We start from the raw sequence: 27,153 nt of genomic DNA on the forward strand, positions 1-27,153 counted from the left end.
TTTACCCTTGGGATAGCTGACTGTTAGGGAATGAAGAGTTTTTGTTAATGTTCTTTTTTACTTGTCAAGGATTGTCATGTGGTTTCCCTAGACTTGTCATTCATTCAAAATTAATTCAAAAAAGATTTTTTTTTTCAATTCCCCTTTAGGATTGAAATTCCAGAGTGTTCTATAACAAGCGTAGAAACCATGAGCCTGAATCTATTTTTACTCTTTGACACAATCCCATGTATTTTCCCACGATAACATTTGTAATCAGTATGGGAATTTATATCAGGGTTGAGCCGTGAACTGTGTAAAATGCCTTTTTTTCCTCTTAGGATGGAAAGGCAAAGAACACATCAGGGCATGGCCTTGTTTGACAGTGAGCTGGGAGGGGAGCTCCAGTACTAACTCATTACAAACAATAATTGGCCTGGTACAACCTCTGAAAGCTGTGCTCTTCTCAGGTATCTCTGTGGGCCTGCAGAAATGAAGGTGCCCAAAATTTTGGGAAGTGGAAGTCTCAATGCTTTTAGAAAGTTGATCCTACATGACACATCCGTCATCAGTCTTGAGCATCTGTGGCGGAATCAACAAGTGAATCCAAATCATCAAACTTCCTCCCAATTAAAAGGTAATTGGTGGCATCCTGGCCTTTCAGGCACCAGACTGTTCCTCATAAAACATTCAAAAGCCTTGCAGTTACCCAAAGAGGAAAATGAGGGAGGTATTTTTCCACCCGATGGACGTGGCATGTAATTACTGTAGGCATATCCTGATTCTTTGTCTGTATTGCTCATTGCTGCTATGTCTAAAAAGTCCTTGATATTCAAAGAGTGCCCTAACCAAGTCAGGTTTTCATAATACGATTACATTATGAAATTATATTTCATGCCTGTATATTATAGTGTGCACACATATACTTTCATCATGTATCGGAGTGTAGTTTGCTCTTCTCTGATATCATGCACCAGAGGATGTCTACAAATTGAATTATTTCAGGATAGTTATCCTAAATAACTCCATGTAGAGAAACCTGTATTGTAGCAAAAAAAGCACCTTACTCTCCTTTATCATAATCCATTTTAAACATGGATTATGCTGATGCAGAACAGGGCACTCCTATTTTGGAATAATTTTAAATAGGAATAGTTTTTGTGCTTTTGGCTCACACCCTGCATTATCCAAAATAGCTTTGAAGTGTAAACAAGCCTCTAATGTGTCTCTAGTATTTCCATTCCGCTCCCTGGCTCCTCCTTGTTCCCTGGCTCTTCCTTTGGGAAGGTCCAGAGCAAAACCAGACCTGCGGAGCCCGTCATTTAGGTCTTTGCTTTCACAAACTTCATAGCAAGGGACACTTCCAATCTGATTCCCACTTTAAATGCATCCCTAAGCTTTTGAAGGGAGTATTTAGATGCAGGTTTCTGACTCTGAGCCATCCCCACAGATTATATTAGTACATAAAATGTTTCCTTTCACACTTTTCTGAAAGGGAGAAAGGTTTGTATTTCTAACCTCCTGTGGTCCCTTTTGGGACAGGGTTTTTTTTTTCTCTATCATCATCAGCCTATTCTGCAACCTCCAGGCAAAGCTGATGGGTACAACTCTGAGAAAGGTCCGATATTACAAGTGCTGTAATGACTCAGACCCACGTCCATCTGCCTAGTCTCTAGCCGTGATGAGGAACGGATGTGTAGGGAACACTGCAGACATGCTCTCTAAAATCGTCCCTCTTCCACTGTGTCAAAAGCCATTTACGCGTCTGCTTCCATGAAATGCCACGGCTTCTTACTTGTCTTCTGTTCATTTATTTAAACCTGCTTCCTGACTATTTCATTTGGCGTCCTGCCTCTAGTTTTAGTGTCATCATTCCCTGTTTGTATTCGTTTATACCGTTGTTCTCCACGCCTCTGTCATACACCGCTTGTGTCCTTTACAAGTGGTGCAGCTCTAATCCCTTGGTCTTTCCTCGCACAGGAGTCAGTTCCCACCTGAGATCTCCCTGGCTGCTTTTCTCCGTGGCTTTACCAGTTGGGCTGGCCAGATCTGCAAGTGGCATTCAAGATAGAGGAATACCATGCAAGCACATGTATGTCATGCACTATAATCCATTTTCTGGTTTGTTAATCCTTTTTTAACAGTTCCCATCATTTTGTTTGTATTTCCAGCCTCCTGTGAGTAGGAGGTGGCTGTTTTCCGAGTTCTATCCTTAATAATGCCACAAACATAGCAGCTAATTTAGAGAGCTTCATTGCATATAGATTAGTAGGGTTATTTTATCTGCTAATTTATCACTCATTGTCTTGATACCATGAGGTCCTTCTGCAGCTCTTCACAGACAGGTTTAGATTTGACTATCCTGAGTGGTTCTGAAACATCTGCAAACGCATCGTTTCACTATTCATCTCCGGCATCACCAGAGGCGCCGGCCGGCTCGGCTGCGATGGCTTGTGAGATCAGGGCATTAACCCCAGCTCCTGTCATTCTCTGAACTCTCTGTTTGTGACTGCACAGATCAGTCAAACGTTGGCCATGAAACTGGAGGATATTGTTTCTTAAAACTATATAATATTTCAAGATACAACCACAGAGGCAGAAGGGTCCTTGTTCACAAAGACGATGGAGGTGCTTTCTTCAAATAAAAAGAGGTTTATTAAGATAATGAGAATGACATTGTGGTGTGGGTGTTGTACATCTATTGCAGCATTAAGAGAAACAACAGCAAGTACAAAATCCTGCAGAACTTCTATAGTCATTATCATCACAGCCTATCTTGTCCATGCTACGGTTTTGTGTATCCAAAACTTCATTCCCATTTCTAATGGCAGAAAATCCAAAGACTTTCATCTTTCAGGGGAAAAAAAAAAAGGGGGGGGGGGGGGCCCAAACAAAAAAACCCAACTCAATTTGATATAAATAACTTGCACTGGACATTTTAAAACTTTCAGATTTTAATTACACATAAATAAATATATACAGATTTAGAACAGTTCAGTTTGGCCTAGTTCAAGTTCTGCTCCTTGTGCTTTATTAATTATTATTAATTTTAGAAACTTGTGTGCTGTTATCTGTAGGTTGTGGAGTTTTAATTAGTCCTGGGTTTAACTTAACCTGCTTTATCCCCAGCTGTGACCATAGCAGTCAGGAAGGCTCTCCTCGAGCGGTTCCTGCCCTGGGAACCATCGCGTGTGCGGTTTGTTCCTCCCCTCGTGGTACGGCTCAGGGATCCTCAGCCCCAGGGAAAAATCCACGTTGAGTCTCAGTTTGAAAACTGTAAACGAAGTCTGAAACTGCTTTATAATCCAAAGCAGTTCTGCTGGCAATTTTCTCTTGGCCTGGCTTGAGGACTGGGCTGTAGGTGGGGAAATAGGAAGGTTTCCTCTGTGTTTGCCTGTCAAACCAGCTGATAAATCCAGGTACAGCCAGTGATCCAACTCCCTGCCCTCTGCTGCTCGCGCCTCTGGTTCTTGCATTGATGAGGCTTTTGCTCGCTCTTCTCAGTTTTTCAGTTGGAACGAATTCCTGGAGCATGTCAGGATTTCACTATGGGTTTTTAAAAAACGAAATAAAATAAAATTGCACATGACTTGGCTTCCTGCATCCACGATTTAAAAAAAAAAAAAAAAAGGCAAAACCCAAAAGCCATCAACCTGTCTTATTTCTCAATCTCACTACGTCCATTAGAGTTGTTTTCTTCTTAAATTCTTTAAATCTTCTTTTTTTGTCTTTTCTTTGTTTGCTTTACGAGTTTCATCCCAAGTTCAAATGTAGCAGTTCAGAAAACGGTGCACTGGGTCCTCTTCCCCCCCCCCAGTGCTGTTAAGCCTTCCTATTGTGACCAGGGAAAGCTCCCACCGGGGAGAGGGAGGGAGACAGCGCGTTATTTCCGATGCTTCACTTCTTTTTCTGACGCTTTGGAGTCTCCGGCTGTGTGCCCGTTCCCTGTGCTGTTCATGAACATTTTATCCAGCCCCTTAAGGGACTCCACCAGGTAGTTCTGGAAGGCTGTGAGCGCTGCACAGATGGCTGGGCCCCCAAAGCCGTGGGTTATCAAGCTGAAATGAGTCAAACAGCTCTGGATGCCGGGCTCTAAGATGAGTGAGGGGCGGCTATTCCCCAGCGGCGAGCGATCCTGGGCTATCAAGTCTGCAAACTCTTTACAAATTTGCCTGAAAGAGAGAGGTTTGTGTTACCATAAATGCTCTTGGAAAGCTGCAGGGACATAGGTACGTTTGAGGTCTCTTTTCCTGCTCCTTGCCCAAGCAGCTGCCTCCCCCCCCAGGAATTTTCAGCCCCAGCCTGGGGAAAGCCCCTGCGTGCGGAGTTGGAGCTGGTGCAGATGCTGCTGCTTTGAAGGGGCACGTGTGGCAGTACCGAAATGCTCCCTGGCGTTAGGTTAACGTCTCCCATGTAGGAGCAAGCCCTTAAATCCATGCAAATTATTCGTCTTGCTGCACGTCTTTCAGATCTGCATGCAGCGTATGAGACCATCTCTTTGCTGCAGAAGAGTAAGCTTTCAGGGCTAACGCTGCCCTTCTGGCCTGCGGGTACCTAACGCAGCGGTGGCTCATGGCCATCTGTACTCACTTGGTAGCCAGCAGCATGTTTTTCCTGGTGTGGAGCTCCGTGGGGTCGGAGTGCTGTCGGCAGAGGTATTCTGCTGCCGCCTTGGCTGGGAACTCCGTTTCGCACACGTACCCAAAATCCCGAGCCAGGTGAACGGCTTCGCCTACGAGCAGGACAGATTAACAAGCTGTGTCAACACCCACGTGAAAGGGGAGCACTTTCTGTAGCAAATTCAGCCATCCCACTGATGTGGCTTATTTCTGCCGGGACTGGAGCACTTTCTCATTTGCCACCCAAGAGCTCTCTGGGTGGCAGAGGTGTTTCTCACTTGGAGGCGTCCCTTGCTGCATCTTTCTCTCCCTACTTCTTCCAAAATTTCCTGCTTGGCCTCTCCAAATTGAGCAGAGATTTAAACAGGGGCTGGAGGGTGAAAAAGCGACCTTAGCCCCATGACTGCTAGACAAAACGGGGATGTGAGAAACGGGCAGAAGGACGAGGTTTACATCTTCCCGCAGTGAGCAGGGGCCCTCGGGCTGGACGCGCAGGCAGCGTATCCATCACCCTGTGGAAATGCCCACCCATTGATGGAATTGATCTATCTCCAGGCATCCCCGTGGAAATAATCAGAGCTGATGGCAATTGATCATGCCCAACACCCGAAATCCTGGTTGGGCAGGCAGAGCTAATTTGACTTGCCCCCCTGCTGCTCATACATATTAGGCCATCCATCCTAATAGCATTAACCTAGATCCCATCACAGTCTCCCAGCTCCCGGCGCTCAGTCTGTGAAGCCATGTTATGGGAAAGTGTCTGTGCTTCCTGCGTAACAATAATACTTTCCACTTTATCTCCTCTAAAGGAGGAGCCGATAAGGTAAACCTAGAGAATCGGAACTGCGGTTCTTTGTATGTTAAAAAACAATCAGAAAGTAATAGCTGCTGAAAAACAGTTATTGTGACAATAAAAAAAGGCTAAGTGACCTCGCAGCGAGAGCCAAGCCTGGAGCCAGGATTTATTTCCTCCATGAGTGTGTGCGAGTGGCTACACAGCTGAATGTTTTAAAGGCAATTTGGATGCTGGCTTAGAGAGGTTTCGGCAGAGGGGACAAGGCGGTCCAGCTTTTGAAAGTGGTGTTAAAGCCACACCAAGTCAGAGCCCAGGGGAGGAGAGGCTGGAGGAGAGCGCTCGTGGGGCAGGAGGCCACGGCAGGCAGAGGGGCCACAGGAGCCTGTCTGAAGGCACACCTCTTTCTGAGAGCTTAAGGATGTTTCTGAAGTTGAAATATAGCCCTACTGCTCCCCTGGGTCCATGCTGGAGCTACTCCCGTGGAGCAGGTGCCCAAGAGAGGGCAAGTGCTCGATGTACATGGCAAGGGCTCCCAAAGGAAGCTGTGTTTCCCCCTGCAGCCCTCGTAGTGCTCCCTGGGTTCCCTGGTACCCATTCTCCCCCATCTATATGAATGGCCGTGGGTCAGTGTAAGAAAAAGTATACCATTAGCACTCAAAAAAACACCCAGTGTTTTTTCTAAATGAACAGACTTTGGGAAGGCAGAGGGGAGAAAACAAATTAAACCAAGAGAGCAAATGTCCAAGAAAGAGGGTGCCTGGGGCGTAGGGGCACAAGCCAGTTTCTGTGTACTGAGTAATGACAATGCAATAGCACCTTCCTCTGGGTGAAACATCTCCCAGTACCATAACACTTATGTGCAGGAGGAAATTATATCCATCAAGCACACATGGCACCACTCTTTTATTTACTATGAGCTGGTAAGCGGTAACCAAAACATCAGCAGCCACCTGAAATCAAAATGTACATTTCTTCCTTCCTTCCTTTCTTTCATTCTTTTCTTTCTTTTCTTTTAATGGAAATCAGCATTTCATTCAGCACGAACCAACTGCCCCCAGTAACAACCTCCGCCTAATGAAGCGGGTCATTTAATTTGCTGGCAACAATGGAGATGATTTTCTATTCAGAAACTGCAGGCAGCTGCCTCCAACACGCTGGGCGCAAACACAATGGATTCCAAAGCTCGAAGGGAGTCGGAGCTGTCATTGCATTTGTTTGCGTCCCGTGTCCTTTTCTCCAAAGATGCAGTGGTGACATCATCATTTCCATAGTGCAAAAAGTAGGAGGGGAGCAAACAAACAAGCGGCTTTAAGCAGGGGCACCTCACGCGTCAGGGCAGGTCGCACGCTGTGCTGCCCATAGCACGTTTTCCATAGCTTAGCCTTTAATGCCACGCTCCGAGGACTGCTGCTACAAACTTTACCTCCACCTGCAAGACCTCAGAGCTGTGCGGCATCTCCTCGATGTCTCACTTGTCCCCTGCTGACCCAGGGGAGGAGGGCAGGACTCAGATACGGGGCATCTCCTTCTTACGGGGGACAAGACACGGACCTGAGTGTGGTGATGGAGCCTCGACAGAACAGGTCGATGCTGCCGGAGGGCAGCACAGTCGGCAGCACTTGAGTTGTGTCCTAAGCAGGCGCGCAGTGCTACAGAACAGCTGCTAAATTCTTGGCAGCTTTATTCAAGACTTTTTTGTATTTGGTTTCTGACTTAGCATTATTAGAACTAGTTCGCAGAAGTGAACGGTACACTTAGACACTGCCGAAAGGAAGCTCGCAGCCCTGTTCAGGCTGTGGATGCCTTTTCCTAAAGGGCTATGACTGGTCCGACAGAAATGTCTGAGTTTCAGAAGACATGCTTGAATCAGCATGGAGACTTACACGGGGATATTTCCAGTCTCAGTTGGCGCTGACCGCTGCATACTTTGTTTTAAGTGTTCTCGTTTGTGGAAAGCTGCAAATGAAGGGTATTGAAGTTTTGGCACTCCCATCCTCCGCGGGAGTGGAGAGCAACTCTTACCTTCCACGAGGGATGTCAGCAGGGTGACGTTGGCAGCTTTGCGCCTTCCTGCAGGTAGATTTAGTCCGATTTTCTCTAACCTTTCCCTTAAACACCGACCCCCATTTTTTGATTTTGCTCTGAAAAGAGAAAAGAAGGAGAGGAAAAAAATTATAATGTAATTAATGTTAAAATAACTATAACTAATTCCAGTTTAAGCTTTTAGGTTTGAAAGGAAAGAAGAAAAAGCAACAAAAATGCTATTCCCCAATATACCACACAGCAGTAATTTCTCGTCTCCGTTAATCTGAGAGGTAAGAACTGGTGCTGAACACAAAACCTGCTTTGGCATTACCCCCTGCATTTCAGCGCACAGCACAGCCCTGCGTCCTTGGGCTGTCCCAGGGCTCTCGGGAGCAGCTTACCTGCGGAGGACTCCACCGAGGAGAGAGGCGTTGAGACACTCGGGGGGTGAGAGCCTTCTCTGCACCTCCCCGACGGTCACCTTGTACTTGGAGGTGGAGCTGAGAAGAGAGAGGCGGCCAGGCACGGAGCAGAAGACCTCGTTGGGATTCGTCACCCCTCCGATCAGGCCATCTTTGTTCATTGACAGGGTGGAAATGGTGGTGCCATTGGCCTTCGAGGGGATGGGCACTGGGAGACAAGGAAGGGAGAGAGGAGACCATGGCTGAGAGACTCCAGAGCCAGGGAAGCCGCTCGGTGACTCTCCTGGCAGCTTTCTATCCCCCAGCACCCGTGCACTGCCATCCGCAGACATCAGCATGGCTGGCTGGGGTATCTGTTAGGTTTGTATTTTCCTCGATAAAAGAAGAGAGGTGGGGTGATGAAACTAAACTAAATGAGGAAAAAAAAAAAAAGAAAGAAGCTTGGATTCTGCTCTCGCCTGCTTTCCCACGCCTCCCAGCTCTACTGTAATTAAACCCAAGGTTTTGGGCTGGTCTCCTGGAAGGCTAAGGACTGTTCGCAGCATCGCTGTCTGGACCTGTGACCAGCTTCCCCTCCCTGCCTCCTCTGGGCACTCCGTGGAGGTGGGGTGGCAGGGCGAAGGGCTGGGTCCTCACGCTGGCCTGGGTGCCATTCCTCTCCCGGCTTTGGGACGGGATCGCAGCTGCAGCCCAGCTCTGCGCAAGCACACGGCTGCGTCCCACCAGGCAGGATGAGCAGGGCTGAGCTCCGACCTTCGTGCCCTGCATAAAACCCGGGCGATGCTGGGGTGACCCAGAGCCGTGTTTGCCAGTATGCGCCCACAGGAACCACTGGAAAGACTTTCTTTCACTTCAGCTTTGGGATTAGCTCCGCAACAAGCCGCAGCCCTAAACTTTCATCACCCCTGGCTCAAAGGAAGCTTGAGAAGATCAAACCCAATTAATCCGGCACAGACTTCCTTTTACTTAATGGACAAAAGTCAGTTAAGGCAAGAGGTTAGACAGGCAATGGTGACTGCAGCATCGCATCGGGCCCATGGCATCATCACACCCGGGGTGAAGTGGGCATGGTTTTCCCATACGTCATTCCAGTAAGAAACGTTCTTAGACGCAATAAAGGTTTATAGGTTAAAACTGTGGCTGAAACGTGCCAAATCTCTTTGGCTTTTATGTTCTGAAATTAATAACCAATTTAACTCTGGAAAAAAAAACAGGTTTTGAAAGAATCCAAAGAGGACTGCAAATGCCATCGCTCCAGATCATTTTAGCCCTGGCATTCTTTGTGGTTCCTCGGTAATGACTGTTCCACAGTGCACATTCAGATGGTTCCTGCAAGCAACGCAGCAACGAATACCAGAGCGAGATGCAGGTTTTGTAAAGGAAATACACATGCCCAAAATGAAACAGAAAACACGAAAATTACTTGGGGAGGGTACGTAGACTGGACCTATTAGGGGGCGCTTACAATCAGCATATTGTAAATACAGCTCAACAACTTGTTAATACGGCCATAAAAAAGTAGCACATGTTACATAAAAATGGCTAATATTTTAAGACCAAAAGATGAATGGAAAGGAGCTAAGGTACATTAAGTTTCCTCTCAGTGTGAAACCTGGACAAAATCAGGGGACTGAAGGGCAAGATGCATTGGTGCCCTGCTGGCGTCAGCCACTGCGGTGTTGGCGTTTGCCACGACTGTAGCTGGTTGAGGGATGTTCAGGGAAGAACAAACACGGGACCACCACCATGCGACGTGGGAAACCAGAGCTATTTCCAGGAAGCGGCAGCTTCAAAGCTTTCTTCCACAGTCCCAGAACAGGTTATATTTGTCTCTAGGGGACACCCTTAAAATAAAAAGTCAGAGCGTGTTTTACAAATATCCATGTGTTACTGCCAAGGCGTGTGTCACTTCAGGTCCAGGTACCCAGCGGATGGGGGTTCTGCTGCAGCAAGGGCCACCCCCAAACCAGACACCCCTGGCGAGCTGGTGTTGCTTGTAGTATCAAACACTTTGTCTGTCCACGAAGAGCTCTGCATAATTTATATACTCGCATATTTGTACAAGCCTGAAATCGTGCGGTGGCGTGCATTCAAGCTGCATGCGTGGCTGGGGACCTGCGTACACACGAGGGACTGAACGACCATGCAGGAGAGAGGGGAATCGTGCCTCGCCACACGTGTCCATGAAACATGGCATCTGGGGAGGAGGCAAACCCAGCTGGCACCAGTGTGAGTTAACACCGGAGCCTATGGAACACCGGGCTGGAGATCGGTCCGATACAGCTCCAGCGTGTTTGCGAGTCATCCCACATGCACCAGCAGCGTGTGGGGAGGTGCAGGGCAGGGCGGTGGGAAGGCACGGATGGATGTTGATGCACAGCAGGGTGATGACACGGAGACACCACGACACTTTTGAAACACGTACTGGCTTTTTTAGGAACGATGCTACTGTCAGAAACAAATCCCCCGGAGAGCTGTAACCCAGAGCCTACCGCTGTGAAGGTTAATGCCCAGGGCAGTCAGGTGAGCCCTGCTCCGTGCCACAAGCAAACCGTGCAGGCACCGGGCATCCGTAACAGAACATGAATATTGGCATTGCTCTTCTGCCTCGAGGCCTCAGCCAAGGCAAAGCCCCGTCACATTCGGCACGTGCAGGCATGGGACAGGGCCGCCCGTGTCACGGGGAGCTTGCACCCTCAGCAGCAGGGCACAAAGAGTGCGAAGGGAGAAACAGAACGGGTGGCTGGCTCAGCATCACGCAGAGGTTAGCGGCAGCACTGGAAACTGAGCCGGTCTCTTGAGTCCTGTAACAGTGCTTCATCCATTAGACAACGTTGCCTCAGTACAACAAGAATAAACATAGCCACATTCGCCATTAATTATTAATTATTGTTATTTGGCCTCACCTGCTGCTGTTTGCCTGGTCTGATCTGCAGCTTGTTTGCCCATAAACATGCTGCAGGAGGGAGACAAGCTACCATTAAAGCCTGACAGCTTTGTTTCCTTGGCTTTTGGGGAACCAAAATTGTCTCTTGTCATCTGAGTAAACCAAAAGTCCCCCTCGATCTTCAGTTGCTGCTTTCCTGCTCCCGCAAGCAGCAGGTGATCGGAGCACCTGAGCCAGCCTGCAGACAAGAAGGAAGCATGAGACCATTGCGGGTCGGCACGGCACGCAGCCAACAGCCCAACGCCCCGGCACACGAGCACGCCGACCCCCTGCGTCCGCTGCCACCATGGGCAGGAGCTGTGGGACCCTTCCAAACCAAGACGGGTGCATGCAGGTGCCTGGCCCCACTGGGAAGCGCTACGTGCTGCTTCGCACAGCCTCGTGTCGACGGTTCATCCGAGCTACGGGGCAGAGAAATAAACTGCTGGAGCAGAGACGGGGTTTTCACAGGAAGGTTTCTGGGCACCAGGCGCTGAATAGCCACAACGCGAGCGGGAGGCAGTCGGTGCCATCATGCCTGAGCGGAGGAGTGGTCGGGCAAGGCACGGACCTGAGCCCCACACAGAGCTTTGCAGCTGGGAATAGAAATGTCACGTCGGTGTCACTGCACTGGTTGCCCCTTCTGAGGTTTCCTGGGTTAGGCCATAGGAGACACCTGCCCTTGGCACGGGGGCAGGACGTCGCCTTTTCTCAGTGAGACGGCTCTAGCCCTGCTCATCCCCATGGCAGGGACTTGGGCAGGCTCAGCTCCCACTCTTGACCATGGAGGACAAGGTTTTCAGCAGAAACATGCCCCAGCGATGCTCGTTCATACAGCGATGGGCCGACGCATCACACAGGCTGACAAGGAAAGGGTTAGATGCTGGTGCCCAAACTGCCGGCTGCCCAGGTGCTTGGCCCCCTCCCTCCGGGCCCTGCCTGATGAGCGGGACAGGGCTCAGCTGGGGTCACCCTGCCCCAGGAGGCTATAAAGGGCAGGACACAAGCTGTATTTCTCTCTGTAGAGCTGTGTTTGGATTGATTCAGTCAAGGGAAGGGGAGGGAGAGGACATTGGGCTGTTAGTGACTGCTCAGAATCCTCTTGATGAGCATGAGGTCTTTTTCTCTTCTTGTGTCCATCTTTGCTATCTGCTCTTATTATTATTGTTTCCTAGCTGGACCCGTGTGAGCTCTGCAAGCTGTGTGAGTGGAGGGTGAGCTGAGGAGCCTGCAGCAGGGCTGGGGAAAGGCTGTTCCCAAAAGCTGGGAGGTGCAGCCAGACCCACCAGTGCTGGTGGCCTCTGATCAGGAGCCTCGTGGCAAAGACACAGCTGAATCTGGGGGAGCGAGAGGGTGAACATCCGTGCTGTGCTACTGGCAGACTTGTTCTCAAGCAAGAAATGCTGTGAGTGCTGGGGGCTTTTGGGAAAATGAGCTGCCAAGCGGGTTAGCATTGCCTGGGGAGCTGGGGATGGTGGGAGAGGGACCGAGGCCCTGAGCACGGTCCTGGCAGGGTGAGTTACTGGAGAGAATGTAGATGTGTCTACATGGGGGAAAGGAGAAAAAAAAAAAAAAATCTTAGTCTGCTCCCTGAAACCCCTCGGTCATTGAGGCTTGGTTGCTACACTATGTCCCCTTGAAGTTTGTTTGCTCTTTCCTTTAGCTGCCAGGCTCTCCTGGGAGCTTTTTTTTCCCCCATGAGAGGGCTGCTTAGTTCAGATTCATCCTGCTACTTCTAATTCAGCAAATCCAAAAGGCCCTGACTGGTGTTGCTGATACTCAGCTCCTCACGTAGAGGTGAGCTTGGCTGCGGATTTCACAAACTAAAGCCCCAGTGAAGCGTTTTGACCTGGTGAGCCTCCGGTCCTGGAGATGCTGCAGCTGGGCTAGGGAGCGGCGGGGCTGCACGGCACACGGGTCAGAGGGATCTGATTCGAAAGGGAAAACTGATTTTGAAATAAGGTTATGCTGACAGACCTCAAAGAGCTTCACAAGTTGCTAATCCCCAGCCCAGTACTGGTACAGAACCAGCCACTTCAGTCATTAGCTCGCTCCCAGTGCCTGTGTGAGCTGGCTCATTATTGCAGCTGGGGAAAATTGAGGCACAGAACAAGTTAAATGATTTACTAAATATCAGGTATATGAGCATGATCTGAATGCATGCGCTTCTGGTCTGTGGGAATGCTTTTCTAAACAATCTGGGCTTTAGCTATTGCCCAAGTGTGAGGAAGTGCTGTATAGAAAACTGGTTAAGTATGGCCTCTGTTTTTGTAACTCCAGACTTTCTTTTTAGTGCTGGGAATAGAGGTGTTTGTCACTGCATCATCTTGTCTCATGATGCCCTTGTATTTTGAAGTTAGCTGCTGAGAATGGCAGTGTCAGTAACAGGTGTATGACCTCTTGCTGAATGTGGGAAGGGAAACGATCCTCATTTCTTCTGTGTAACGTCACAGGAAGCATTTCCATGAGGCTCAGCATCTCGCTGCTGCCTTTAATGTTGCAAGGCAGGTACCACTGGCAATACGTTATACATTTCACGTGTGCATTGAGCGGCAGTGCAGAGTGACACAAACTCCCACACGAATCGCCTGCCCTGGTGCTGCACAGCAGGTACACGTGGCTTCGTCTTCCCTTTGAACCCGCAAGGCTTGTGATCTCCCAGAGATGCCTTTTTTTGTGCTGAGTCGGATCTAGTTTGTCTTTTAAACATACCTTGGGTGTAACTGTCAGATGATGAAACTCACACAGCTCCATTTGCTGTAGCATGAAAACCCCTGATTTGAAGAGAGCGCGATTTCAAAACAGGTCCTGCTTTCCAAGAACACCAAAGGCTTCATCCCCTGACTTTCCTGAGATGGAGAGCACCCTGCCCGCGTGCAGTTCTCTCCCCATGTCCTGCACAGCCAGCAGTCTGGAGGTAGCAGGGAGCCCGCAGGCTGGGACGGCTGCAGCCGGCTCTGTTTCGTGACACTGGGCAGGTCACCTCCCCAGTTTGGGCTTGACTGCCTCCAGCAACAAAATGGAGATAATAATAATATCTACCTGGGATGGATGCTGTGATACCCAATTAAAACTTGCCAAGTGATCCCTGGATGAAAGATTTCTCCAGGTGAGAAGTCCCTGGGTGGTAAATGTAGCCAGAAGGAGTTGGTCCAGCGCCTAAGCACGGGATGTGATGATGCTCCTCGGAGAGGCAGGCAGGCGTGGAAAGGCAATCCCCATGAACACAAGGTCCTGATACCTCCAGCAATGCTGCAGTGTGATGGGATGCCACAGCCTTGTTTCTGTGAGGGCTTTTCGCGAGATACCGGGCAGCAGGGTGAAAGAGAAGAAACACCACTGAACTGACGATCGCTCAGTTGTGAATCTAGTGGATGGAGTAAGGAGCCTTGTGCCTTCAAGGTGTCCCAAGATAAAGTTTCTGACACTTTTGTTCTGGTTTGCTGAGGTGCGTCCCTCGGCTTTTAAGTTCCAGGTACAAAGAAGAAGGAGGAAAAGAAACCCATTCTTCAAAGGCTTTTACCCAGGGAGCTAGAAAGCCTGAGAGAATTTCCTGCTTTTCCCCGACGAGTTTCAGCACGGACTGATCCGCAGCCCTGTGCCTCTGCTGCCTCATTGTCCCTCTCCTGTGTGGTCCGGGGTGACAATACTTCGTCCCCGAGCTCCTGCGCTCCCTCTCCTTCCTTGTCTGTGTTCACAAACATTTGTGTCTGAAATTACCACTATGATTCCTACAAACAGCTATTTTTACATGTAACTATTCAGTGCAAAAGGCGCATCATGCAGCCTGGGCTCAGGCTCTGCGTGTGGGTGCTGCCGGGAGCTTCGGGATCGTGGTGCCCGTGCTCGAGGGCTGACTGCACGCCATCAACTTTGGGTATTTTAAGGCAAAAGAGATTTTACCTACAAAAAGAAAAAGGCGAAGTACTGACTCATTTCCATATGAGAAATGTGCTACCTGCTTGCAAAATGATTTGTAAGCAGGAAAATTTGTGGTACTTGGAAATTGAATTGCTTATCGTGGTGTTATTTGTTCAGTTCCATTTCCAGCTGGAGCTCGGGGTGCTGCGAGGGGAAAAACAAGTCCAGAGGGAACATGCAAATCACTGCCCGTCTTACAAGTCTGTTTTCTTCTCTCCTTAGATACTTTACAGGTAAATCCTCCTCCTCAGCAGCACTGAATCCCTGGATATTGGAGCTTTTGTTGCAACATCTCCTTCAAAAGTGAGAATGTGCTACAGCTTATATGGCATTTTAAAGAGGTATCAGTTAATCCTTTTAGGAGACTACCTGGGACAAAGCAATCTCTCATCTTCGGGCACAGCGCTGTCTCCAGCCACCCCAAAAGCATCTCAGCCCCCCGGTCCCGCTCCAGGGCCACGCGTCGGTCAGCTCGGCCACGTTGGGCATCGCTGCAGATCTAGGGCAGCCCAAAAAAAGGCTGCGGGAGGCCTGTGTCATGCTGCCCTGCAAAAGGGATGCCTGCACCGTGCAAACCTATTTCGGCTGCTCCTGGCTGCAGCTGCTGAGGTTTGCTTCCATGATATTGCAGGTCCAGTGATGACAGCCCCGAGCCCCCCCCCAGGTTTTGTTCCCTGCAGCAGATCGGCTGTTCCTGCAGCTCTGCCCCGCTCTGGGCAGGCAGCGGTGGGAAGCTCTGGCTGATGGATGTTTGCGCGTAGCCCCTGACGAAAGGTGCTCCAGAAAGGTGAGGGATTACTGCTGTCTTTCAGGAAGAGCTTTCAGTGAACTAATCTAACCTTCGTTTGAATGTCTCTGATGTAAATTATAAGACGGAGATACATATATAAAGAAGTATCTGCATGTGGGTGTGAGCCAGAGGCGACTGCTCCTACCATCACTTTAAAAGCCCTTTTTCACTGAGGAGGTGCTGCAGAGTTCAGCTGCTTCAATTTCCTGGTGTTTCAGCAGAGAGGTATTTATTGATGGTCCAGGGAAGGAGGTCAGTGCCATCAGCTATATTTCAAACCCGGTCTGTAATTATCCTTTCTTCCCAGAGGGGATTATACAGGTATTTTCTTTATCTTGAATGCACAACCTGAACCGAGTCCCCATGTCAAAGAGCCTCTCTAGGAAACGCAGTAATCAGCTCGAAGGCCTTTTCAAATGGAAGGATGGAAAGAATCTTGGTTTTATCTCTGGGCTTTCCAGATTGCTGAGTCCTGATAGGGAAATGGATCTCGGACCCTCGGAAGAAGAGAGGGAGCAGGGATACAACTCAACAGCCTCAAACTATTCCCATGAGAAAGCTCATCAGGAGAGGTCCCATGCCTATGCAAAGCTCCCGTACTTAACATTTTGTTTCCAATGCAAATCAATACATTAGGTTACGAACTAAATTTTAAGGTGCCATGTGATATTAATTGCATTTTTCTTTCTGTGCCTCCGTTTTACCCAGCAAAGTACCTGCCGTGTGTCACTGCAGGTCTCTGCTCCTGGGGAGCTTCGGGCCGGATCGATGGGGCAGGAAGGTTCAGCCTCCCCGAGACCGGCAGATACGACGTCTCAGTTACGGACGGTACCTTCTTTAGTACATCATGTCTTGATAGGAACGGCCAATCAATATAATAACAAAATTTACTCAGACCTTTGCAAAAGCACCCTGTGCTCCTTCAGGGCTGGGAAGGGGATTAGTAAGCGGTTTGCAATTAATAATTTCAGCTAACGCATTTCCCTGCTTTACCATTTAGGAATGACTCGGCCTCAGATGTGCTGCTTGTTCAGAATATTTTGTGAATCTTTTGAAACTGCTCACAAACAATTTGTTGTGAGTTCCCACACATTTCCCTGCCGTACTTCATTTTATGGATTGGGCCGTGCTGTCTGGGGAGCCTCTGATGTAGCAGCCTGAACAGTAACCTCAGGAACACCCCGCTGGAAAGCAGCAAATATTAATGATTAAAATGTCCTCCTAATGGGTGAAACCCAAGTGCTCGAACCTTTGCAGGAAATGAATAAAAAAGGATTTGGATTCTGCTTTTGAATGTCAAAGTGTATTTGCAGATATTTACTGCACGTGGGTTTTGCTATTCGTTGAAAGAGCTGCTCTGATACAGCAGGGCCCCCGTCCCCCCCCCCGAACGCTGCACTCCTCACTCGTGCCTTTGCGACTTCATTTGAAAAGTCAGTTTAGTGAGGTAATTCAGATTATTTCATTCCCCTGATTCAAAATTTTTTTTTTCTGAATCTGCAGCCAATCCCTTTCATATCTGATTAGAAAAATAACAACTATTTGAAATTCAGTTCAATTACTTAACTGCTCTGGATGGACCATGTAGCTCTGCCTCTGCTTGTATAGAATTCGTGTGCTTCACAGCAAAAAAACATGGAAGTGTCGGGAAGGCAAGAAACTGAAACGGGAGGCTGGAGAGCCCGAAGATTCAGGCCAGAGGAACCAGAAACCTGCGCTGCTCCGTGCTGACACCAAGGAAAGTTTCTCATCCAATGTCACCCCCAGCCCGGTTCAGCCGTGCCGCGCGGCAGCGAGCGCTCCCGGACTCGCACACGCTCCACGGCTCTGCCCTGTAGCATTAACCATCACAGGTTTATTCATTTAGCTGCACAAACTCCCATTACATTTTGGCAACCAGTCTACGGGATCTTTATGTGTTTAAACAGTATAATCCATTTTACAGTAACATGCTTGAGAGGTTTCCCTGTATTCCCTATAGAAGCGCCTGAATTTGTGTGGCTTGGATCTACATAATCTAAAAAGGGAGAACAAAGATGCAGTGTCTTTTGCAAGCGGCGGCGGATCCTATGTAAGCCACGGTAATGTTGCTATCAATTTGTTAAAATGTATTTAGATTATTGAAGGGCAAAAGACCCTTCAGCAAAGATTAGAGACGAATAATAATAAATACTTCTCTTCATATAGACCTTGCTGCCAATCCGCAGAGCATGCAGGAGGGTTTCGATCTGAGCCTCAGACCGCAGCAGTGTAAATCTGTCAGTTCACCTGCCGTTCCGGAGTCGCCGGCTCACCCGGGGATCGCTCCGGGGAGAGCCACCGCTCGCCCACTATCACAGCGAAAACGCTTTTACTTTTCCTTGCTCAGAAGCTGCCCTGGGTTTCTAGCGCCCGTGCACTGGTGGGATGTCCGGCAAACCAGAAGTGTTGCAGCCGGGTCGGCACCATGCCCTGGCCAGGACACACGTACCGGACCGGGCTGCCAGGGCTCACACCGGGAAACCCCTCTGCAGCGGCCGGGACCCACCACGGTGCCAGGCACGTCTTTCTATGGGGAAAACAACTCTGACCAGCCACAGAAACAGCATGGGAAGAATCCAGCCGGCTGTGCAGGAGGGGGCACATCTGCACACAGGGGACTGAGGCGCAGCTCTTGCGGTGTCTACAAACCCTCTCAAGACGTTTCTTCAATGACTGCCCCTGTCTCTTGCTAACTTGGATCTTGTGCTTGAAGCAACCCTGAATACCCGTGGTCAGGTCCTCTGCTCACACCTCACCAACCCCAGGACTGCGGCCCCCGCTTTGCCCGGTGCATGGGGCCATCTCGGGGCACCCATGGAGCCCTGAGGACATGCTGTCCCCAAGCAGCCACCACCTCGCTGGGGACACCGCTTGCTCCCTGGGACCTGTCCGACCAGTCTGGAGGGAATAGGGCCTGACCCGATCCCTCGCTCCCTGGCGCCTCGGCACTTGGGTGACTGATGTCAGATAAATGCCTGAGATAGAGGGTGGGGAGGCTCGGCCTGGCTGGAATCCCAAGCACGCGCCGCAGGAGCTGCGACGGCTTTTTAGGCTGCAAAGGTGAACCTGCTCGCAGCTCTTCTCATCCCGCTCCGGAGCCCCTTGCTCCTGAGCTGCGGGCACACCGTATTCTGGGATATTTAATTGCAATGGGTAGTTTGGGCTCATTTCTAGCAATTCTTTCTTGCTCCTTTGTGCTTCTCTGCTCTTCTCTACCAAGCCACAACACTTAACCTCTCTCCAAACTAAAGGCAATATCCAGACACGGCAGAGCTGGGTGTGGGGTAGGGCACAGAGGCGAGAGCTGAGCATGCAGCAGTTCCAAGCATTATATCCATATTTGCTAATTAGTTCCTCCATTAAGAATTAAAATAAACAAACAAATGGAAGGACAGCAAGAATGAGTAATTCCCTAGGATCACACAGGAAAGGGTGGGATGGTTTAGTGGTTAGGGTGCTAGTCTAGGACTTCAGAGAACCTCATTTAGGCTCTTCAAATAATTAAGACAGATTGCAAACATTTTTTTTCCTGAGATCACGTATCTTGGAATATTACTAAACAGGGAGGAATGGTCTACGTTTGCCTCTGCTCTGCTGCAGATTTGGTGTGACCCTGGGCACGTCCCTGGGCTGGAGGCACACGAATGGGTCCCTGTGTGTCTGCCCGTGTCCATGCTGCCACGGGTTGGTGCCCTGCGAGGCATGTGCCTGCTGCGTGGCACCGTCTGCAAAATGAAGATCTCGGCACCACCTCCTTTGTGGGGCTGACGTGGGGACAAGCACCACGGGGTGTATGTCACCCGGCCGAGGCCGCTCCTGCTGGCCCCACTGGCAACCCACCAGTGGACAAAGCAGTCCTCATGGGAGCCGGGGCTGTGGCGTGGCAGTGACCCGCTGCCCAGGAGGGTGGGAGCATGTGCTGTGCTCTTCTCCAAAAGCTTTGGAGAACTGTGCCTTTACACAGTTCTTCAAATTACAGAGGGAGTACATGGGGTGATGGGGTGACCAGGGACAGCCAGCCCCTGGTGACCCCTTTGCCCACGAGCATGTGTGGCTGCAGCCCTGCCCGCCCCAACGAGCAGGGTCTGCAGCAGCCAAACACCAGCCAAACCACCGAGCTGCAAAAATGGAAATCAAGGAGGAGCTGCTCCAGAGCCAGCCCAGCGTGTCCGCGGTGCCTCGCTCGGTGCTGTCCCATGGAGAAGCCTCACCTGGGGTCCAGCTTCTGGAGGAGAAGCGCTGTTGGTTTGACTCACAAGCCACATGCCAAAAAGTAACCCAAGCTGGCTTTTCTGAACCTACCCTTTAAGAGCTGCTCTTTACTTCTAACAAAGAAAAAATTTCATTTAAAAACATCTAATTAAACAGTAAGTCATGACAAGGTACGTGAAACTGGGAGATAACACATGCCTGGGAGGCACTGGGGAGGTTGAGACAAAGCCCAGCGCCTTCACCGGTACCCGCGTGTGTTATCTCACATGAACACACACCTGGTTTTATCCTGGTGCAATTATAGGACATTAAAAATATAATTTTAATGGAGGAACGGTGATCTGGATGCGGTTCAGAGTAAAAACTTTCTTTTAAGTCTCTCTGTTTGATTAGTAGGTGTTCCTGCCACGCACGCATGTGTGCGCAGGGAGAAGCGCCCGGATCGGGAGGTGTGACTGTGTTTTGATGAACGCTGTATCTCGTGGTGTGTGCAAGGGCTTGTCTAAACTTTAAAGCCTTTGTGAGCAACGCTAAGGCAGCAAAGCCTCCAGTCAAGACCCGGCTTGTCCCAGGTGAGCCCCTTTTCCCGCTCAGGCAAACTACCGCAGCAGATAAAGCTGCAGAAAGCCGGGAGGGCTCTGCCAGCAGAGCTCAGCACCCTGCATCTGACTGGAGTCCAAGCACCCCCGCCCACGTCCGTGGACAGTCTCATAAAAGACGTGTCTTTGCAGCCCCGGGTGTTTTACAGGATGACCTCATTTATTACCTTGCTCGTCACAGGAAATGATGTTTATCTAATCTACCATTCTTTCGGGGGTTTTTTGTTGTTTGTTTTTGTTTTTTTTTTTTTTTCTCCTGCCACATCTGGCTTCGCGCGGCATTTCCTACAGCTCGATCCCTCTCCGCCCTGAAACGAAGGAGAAACGGCCCCGCCGCCGCCACCCCGGCCCCGCCGCCACCCCGGCCCCGCCGGCAGCCCGGTCCCACCGGCAGCCCGGTCCCGCCGGCAGCCCGGTCCCGCCGGCAGCCCGGTCCCGCCGGCGGCCCCGCACGCGAAGCCCACGGGGAGACTTGGCATCGCGACCCGGACCCCGCGTGCGGTGGCGAGCGGATCTAAGGATCTCGGTCTCAATCTCCCTCCTCTGCTGCATTCTTTAGTAGTGACAGCTACTTTTTGCAGTATGTCTAAATGTGGGCTCGGAGCACTCTGAGGCGCAGCTTTCCGTCCGTCTGTCCAGCATCCAGCCAAACAGGTCCACATTCCTGAGCAGAAACGCTAGCGCTGCCACTCGGGAGCAGCCGAAAAGCCTCGGGTGGAAATTTAAACAAGTCACAAACACGAAGGAGAGCGCAGCGGCCGAATCCTGCTGCCTCAACGCGAAGCCAGGCGAGTTCAGCCCCCACCAGCCACGCAGCGCCTGTGCACCGTGCGTGCCCGGGTGCCAAAGCGAGCCCACGCTGGCTACAGCCTGCTCCGCCTGTACTCCGGGTTGTAAGATGCCAGAACCTTGCCCGAGCGGGGTGCGCAGGCCCCCCGCGGCCCCCCCCGCGGCCCCCCCCCCGGCTCCCGCTGCTCGCGGGGCCCCGTCTCGCCCCGGCCCACGCCGGCGGGACCCCGGGCTGCTCCCGCACCCCAGCGAGCCCCCGGGCTCCGGGGGAAGAGACCTGTATTTTTCTCCGTAAGAAACAGGCTCTGTCAGAAGCTTTCCGCTGATCCTGAAAGGATGTCAAAGCAATAAAACCCCTCCTTATTTTATGACCAAGCTGCGGGATTTTTTGCTAGCGAGTGCAACGGCGTAATGCTCGGTTTCATAAACAGAAAATCACCCTCTCCTTGCCCAGCCGAGGGAAGGACCCGCACCGGGAGCTCGGCGCTGGCTGGGTCTCCAGCCCGTTGCCTGGGGGTGTCGGGGCCGGAGGGGAGTAGCTGCCCCAGCAGGGCAGCAGGTGAACAGCGCGGAAAGCGCCTAAAGCAGCCAGAGCCTGGGACTAAACTTTTTCGGAGTTAATGTCGCTGTTTTTAAGTCAAATATCTTCCTGGTCTTACATAAATGCTTGGGAGGAAAAAAAAAAAAAAACCACAACCCACAAACAACAAACCAAACAAATAATACAACAACAAAAAAAGACACAGAAAACCATTTCTGAAATACTTTTGAAAAAGGGGGAGAACGAACAAACGCGTATGCGAAAGCTATTCATAAAAGCTCTGCCTATCTATCCAAGACTTTATCCATTTAATTCCCAAACCAAATATGACCTGTTCGTCACGCCAGCACGGGGGGAAGCTCATCCTCCGTTTTTCAGTGCTATTCACAGCTCCCCGTGCTGGAAGCGAAGTCCCAGCTCTACCTCCGTCACACACAGCATCCCCGCGGCCGAACCCGGCCCCCCCCCCGCCCCGGCTTTCCCCCGGGACCCCGCGCATCACCCGCGGCTGCGCCCAACTCCTCCGGCCTGGGGGTTGTCCGCGGGAGTAACGAACCGGAGCCAGCCCCGGGAGCGATGGTGGAAATGGAGTTTTGAACGCCTGTTTTCAGCCCGGATCTGCCTCCCGGCGCCGTCCCCGCCGGCGGGACCCGGCTCCCCCCGCCCGGCGATGCGGGAGCCGCGCAGCCACGGCCGGGGCTGCGGGACGGGGACCCCGGGGCCGCCCCCCGAGTCCTTGCCGAGGCGATTCCCCCCCCCCCCTTCTCCTCTCCCTCCGCCGCTTGCTAAATTCGAGGCCACCTGCGGCAAAAGGGGCCGGAGCGCTGCGGGCTCGGGAAAACGCGCATGTATCAGGGGTGTATCAGGGCGCTGCATCCCTCAGGTCTCCAAAAAAGTCCCCCGTAATGACATTAACTGCTAAACCGTTGAAGTTTATTTAAGAAGGAAAGGCGGGGGGGGGGGGGGGGGAGAAGCAAACGCGCAGCCAGGGATACTCTGGCACCGCGCAACCCCCGCTGCTGGGGCCCGTTCGTGCGGGGGGGACATCTGCAGTTGCAGCCCCCCCCGCGACGGGGACGGGCTCCGGAGCCCCCCGGGGCCGCGGGAGGTGACGGGCTGCGGGGGCACCGCCGGGGGCCGCGGGCGCTGCCCTCCCGTTTCGTGCTATTTTTGGCCGGGGGTCCCCGCGCTCGGCTTGAACGAAAAGCGCCTCCGAGTAGAGGAGTCAAAGGTGGCGTTGGGGATTCGGGGCAGGTGATTAATATTTTGTTGAACCAGGACAACGGTATCTCGGCAACTAATTAAGGAGAGATTTATCTGTTTTCACATGCACAGATTTATATCAGGTTTCTGTCCGAGGGCCATACCGTCAGGAATTCAAGGATTAATCATCCCCCGTGCGGTATTTGAGATCTCGGCGCGATTTATGTCAAAACTGTGCTTTTTAACGTCTACCCTCGCTCCCCACGGAGAGAGGCGCACCGAGAAACCCCGCCGTCCACCTGCACACCTCCGCGCCGTCACTGCCTGCCTGGAAACCGCTCGGGATTTGTCTCCGATACCTTTAATTTTTTTTCCGAGGGTGTAATTCATTCCTGCCGCGGGGTCCGGGGCTTCGCCTTGGGCTCACCTCTCGCCCCCGTTGTGGCTCCGGGAGTCAGCTCAAAGCAGACGGAGCCAGCGGAGCAGGAACGACCCCGTATTATGTATTAAAAATTCTAAATAAATCAGGCTGCAAAGCAATTAATTCGCCCGGTTCGAGCGGGGGGCAGCGGCGTTTGCCGCTACCGCCCGGCAGCTCCTGCGCTCAGCGCTTCCCCCGACGCCGAGCAAACCGCCCGGTTACTCGCCTGTCCCGGTCCCCGGGGGTGACCGGCCGCCCGGGCTGCGGCGGGATCGGGGACCCCCCACCCCCCCGGCTGCAGCTTCCATAATTCCTCAGCTTTCTTTTGAGCTCAAATCGCTCGATTTGGGGCATCGCTTCCAGGGCCGCCCCGCAGAGAAGTGGGAGCGCGGCCATCGAAATACGGGCGAACGGCGACCCGGACGCCGCCGGCGCCCGGCCCGAGCCCCGGGCAGCGGTGCAGGATGCGGCCCTGCTGCGCAACCGCCGCGTCTGTTCCCGGGACGGAGCCGCGGCCCCGAGCGGACCCCCCGGCCCCGCTCCGGCTCCGCTGCGAGAAACCCTCCGGCGCCTCCGTCCCGGCCGTGCCGCGGCTCCCGGGATGGCTGCTGGCCGCTCTGGGGGGGCCGCGCCGCGTCCTCCCCGTCCCCCCTCCAAACACACACTTTGCTCTGGATTTATGGATTTCCCAGGCTGCTGCAGCAAACTGGGGGGCTTTGAGCTCCCGAGCAGGACGGGGACACCCCGGCAGCGCATCGCCCTCATGGCTGCGGTCGGAATCCGACTATTCTCCAAAACACACTTGGCATCTTTATTCCAAACACAGTAGGGAAAAAAAAAACCAAACAACCAAGAGAACCGGCGTGGGAAGAGCAAGTGTCTGTAGGCAGAGGGGCTGCAGACGCCCCGCACCCGCAGGCCCCGCTTTTCAGCCGGGGTTTTTAGTTTTTATTTCGAAAGAGAGACTAGAGGATCCGCAGGCACAAATCTGGCACTGAACAACAACAAATCCTCCCGAACGGAGACGAAGATTTCTAAGTAATGGCGCGTTTTGAAAAAAAAGGAGGGGGGAAAAAAAAAACCAAACCCCACTGCAACTTCAACCCAACTTCCAGACAAATATTCTCATGGCAGAGTGTTTTACGAAGGTGCCTCGAGCGCTGCTGGCGCTCGCAAACCAGCGAACGCGCGGCCAGCGCTCCTGCCTAACCAGCGCGCACACGCACCCCGCAGCTTGTTGCAACCATTTCTCATGCAAGGATATTTAATGAAATGCCTCTCCTGTGTTCTAATTAAAGCTAAAATAATTACGGTCATTAATGCTCCGCAGAAATGCCGCGTGTAATGAAGCCGTGTTCTTAGAATAACAATTTTCATGGCAAAGGGGCTGTGAGGCACCGTGAACGCCGCTCCCCCCGTGTACGACCGCCACCGCCGATGTCGGCGGGGGGAAGAGCCGCACGATCGGGATATTTTTCCCGGATTGCCGGGGCTGGGCAGGTACCGGGGGTTCGGCTGCGGCCGGGCACTGGGAAAGGTCCCCCGAGCCGCGGCGGGCCGGTACGGGACCGGGACCGGGACCGGAGCTCGCTGCAGCCCCGGATGCTTCTAATGGCCTAAACCCTCCCGGTTTCAGCGGCGGTTTGCCCGGGCCCGGGCCGGCCGGAGCCAGCCCTCCTTGCCCCCGGGGCGCTCGGCGTTTCACCCAGCAAGCCCGCACCCCGCTGGGCTGCGGGCACCGGGGCTGCCCGCGCTAAACCCCCGCCGAACCCGCACGGGCGGCTGCGGTTTCGTTTGCCCGCCTGTGTTGGAGACCGAACCACGGAGCAGCAGTTAAACAGGTCCTTTCCATCTACGTATTTTTGTAAAAAATCGCGGGGAGAAGCCAAGAGCAGCGCTTGAACGTTGCATACGAGTTACCGCCCCGAGCAGCCGCATAAATCGCTCGCGTCCCCCCTGCTCCCAGCAATGGCCCGGTGAAGTTTTTATTAGAAAAATATTTTACGACGTTGAGCTGTTTTAACCGCGGGGCTTTGTTTGGAAGCAGGGGGGCTGCTTAGCAGGTCGGGGAGAATCAGCGGGAGACACCGGGGGCCGTGCGGGGCCCCTGCCCTTAGCCCCGCTTCCCCGCTCCGGCCCCGGGAGGGAGCGGCTGGCCTCCTCGCCGGTCCCCGGGGCAAAGCCCCGTTTCTGGAGCCGCAGACGGGGAGTCCCCGCAGGCCCGGGTTGCTGCCGAGGCGACGGGCGAGCGGCGGCGGCGGGACGGGGGCGGCCGCCCGGGGGTCTGCGGGATGCTCTCCGGCCGCAGGGACGGGCAGCACCGGTTCCTACGGCCGCGCCACCTCCTCGCCCCCGTTAAACGCGTCCTTCCCCCCGGTACGAGCCCCGCCGAACGGGCCCGCTCCGCCGTGGCCCCGCGCTTTCCCCGCCCGAGGCGGTGCGGAGCGGTGCGCGGCCCGGGCCACCTCCCCCGCCGCCGGGCGCAGGGCTCCGGCCCGGGGCGGCGGGACCGGGAGCGCCGGGAGCTGCCGCCGAGCCCCGCCGGGGCATCCCCGAGGCTTCCCACGCAAACCGTCCGCGGCCGCCGGCGGGGGGGGAGGCCCCGGTGCTCCCCGATAGCCGGGTCCGCCCGTCCGGGCCCCTCGGTCCCCGGTACCGGGAAGGAGCGGCGGCCTCGGTACCTCGGGCCCGGGGCGGACGGACACGCTGGCCCGCCGGGACCCGCCGCTTTCGTTTCAGCCTCGCCGGGGACAGCAGCGAGCCCTTCCCGACGGGAGGGGAGCGGCCCCGCGGGACGGCTGTCGCGGGGGGAGACCCGACGCCGGGGAGCCCCGAGGGCAGGAGCGGGGCGCGGAGCCCGGCCCGGTGCCGCGTCCCGCGGTGCCGCCGCGCTCTTACCTTTCTTGATCACGGACTGATCGAGCAGGTTCATCCCGCCGTCGTCCACGGCCTGAAAGTACCGAAGCAAGAGCCGTCAGCCGGCGGCTCCCGGTACGGACGGGCACCGGGCCGCTCGCGGCGTGGGGACAGAGCGGCCGGGGCCCGGGCCGCCCGCTGCTCCCGGCCAGGAGGGATCGTTGGGGCACGGACGAGCTCTTGCAACGGGGCTCCCGGCCCGGCTCCTTGCCCGGGGGTACGGACGCCGCGGGGCCCGACCCGTACCGGCCGGGACACCCCCCCCGCCCCGGGCGCACAGGCGACGGCGGGATCGGTCCCCGCCGTGCGCCCCCGCGGCCCCCCCCCCCCCCCCCGGCCTCCCTCCGTCCCCCGGTACCTGGATGTCCTCGATGCCGTGGTGGCCGAGGCCGTGGAGGCCCAGCGGGCCGTCGGCGAGGCCGTGTCCGCCGTCGGGCAGCCCGTGGAGCAGGCGGGGCACGGCGGGGTACTCGCGGCGGGGGTCGAGCCCCAGGGCGCGGTGGGTCTGCGAGAGCAGCCCCGCGTCGTCCTGCCGGCCGCGCTGCGGGGGCCAGGCGGGCTGCTGGTGCTGGTGCAGCGGGCTGAGCGCCGCGTACGGGTCCCCCAGGTGCGGGTAACCGGGCTCCTGGCCCTGCGGGTAGGGCAGCGGCGGCTGCGGGTACGGCGGGGGGAAGTAGGGCGGCTGGAAGTCGGCGGCGGGCGTGTGGCAGAGCGGCGGCGCCGAACCGTAGGGCGCCTGGTTGAGCGCGGGCAGCTGCGGCAGGCGGGCCCCGGCCGGCGCCCCGGGCAGCCCCTCGGCGCGGTCCTGCGGCGGCGGAGACAGCGGCGGTGAGGCGGGCGCGGACCCCCGGCCCCGACCCCCCGTCCCGGCCCCGTCCCGGCCCGCCCCGCCCGCGCCCCGGCCCGCACTCACCATGCCCGGGTAGCTGTGCACTAGCATCTGTGCGGGCCCGCGGCGAGCCCCGGGCGGGCC

General features: G+C 53.8%; 1 protein-coding gene across 2 annotated transcripts; it reads right to left on the reverse strand.

The window, feature by feature from the left end:
- Nucleotides 1-3,598: 3,598 nt before the first annotated feature.
- Nucleotides 3,599-27,153, reverse strand: TFAP2E (transcription factor AP-2 epsilon). Of its 2 annotated transcripts, XM_076357106.1 has the most exons (8): nt 27,094-27,153; nt 26,539-26,985; nt 26,163-26,214; nt 10,748-10,966; nt 7,821-8,049; nt 7,417-7,535; nt 4,570-4,711; nt 3,599-4,151 (listed from the first exon to the last, which is right to left on the reverse strand). In XM_076357106.1, exons 1-8 carry the CDS (start codon nt 27,118-27,120, stop codon nt 3,863-3,865), a joined length of 1,524 nt encoding a protein of 507 aa, XP_076213221.1. In that variant the 5' UTR covers nt 27,121-27,153; the 3' UTR covers nt 3,599-3,862. The 2 variants fall into 2 exon arrangements, with proteins under 2 accessions (XP_076213221.1, XP_076213222.1); XM_076357107.1 differs by lacking the exon at nt 10,748-10,966.

The sequence above is a fragment of the Aptenodytes patagonicus genome, chromosome 21 (genome assembly GCF_965638725.1).
Source record: "Aptenodytes patagonicus chromosome 21, bAptPat1.pri.cur, whole genome shotgun sequence".
Classification (NCBI taxonomy): Eukaryota; Metazoa; Chordata; class Aves; order Sphenisciformes; family Spheniscidae; genus Aptenodytes; species Aptenodytes patagonicus.

Coding starts and splice junctions, on each gene's coding strand:
- TFAP2E (XM_076357106.1), bottom strand. CDS start 27,120: ATGCTAGTGCACAGCTACCCGGGCATG. Junction 26,986..27,093: donor TGCACAGCTACCCGGGCATG/GTGAGTGCGGGC, acceptor CCGCCGCCGCAG/GACCGCGCCGAGGGGCTGCC. Junction 4,712..7,416: donor GCTGACATCCCTCGTGGAAG/GTAAGAGTTGCT, acceptor TCCTGCTCGTAG/GCGAAGCCGTTCACCTGGCT.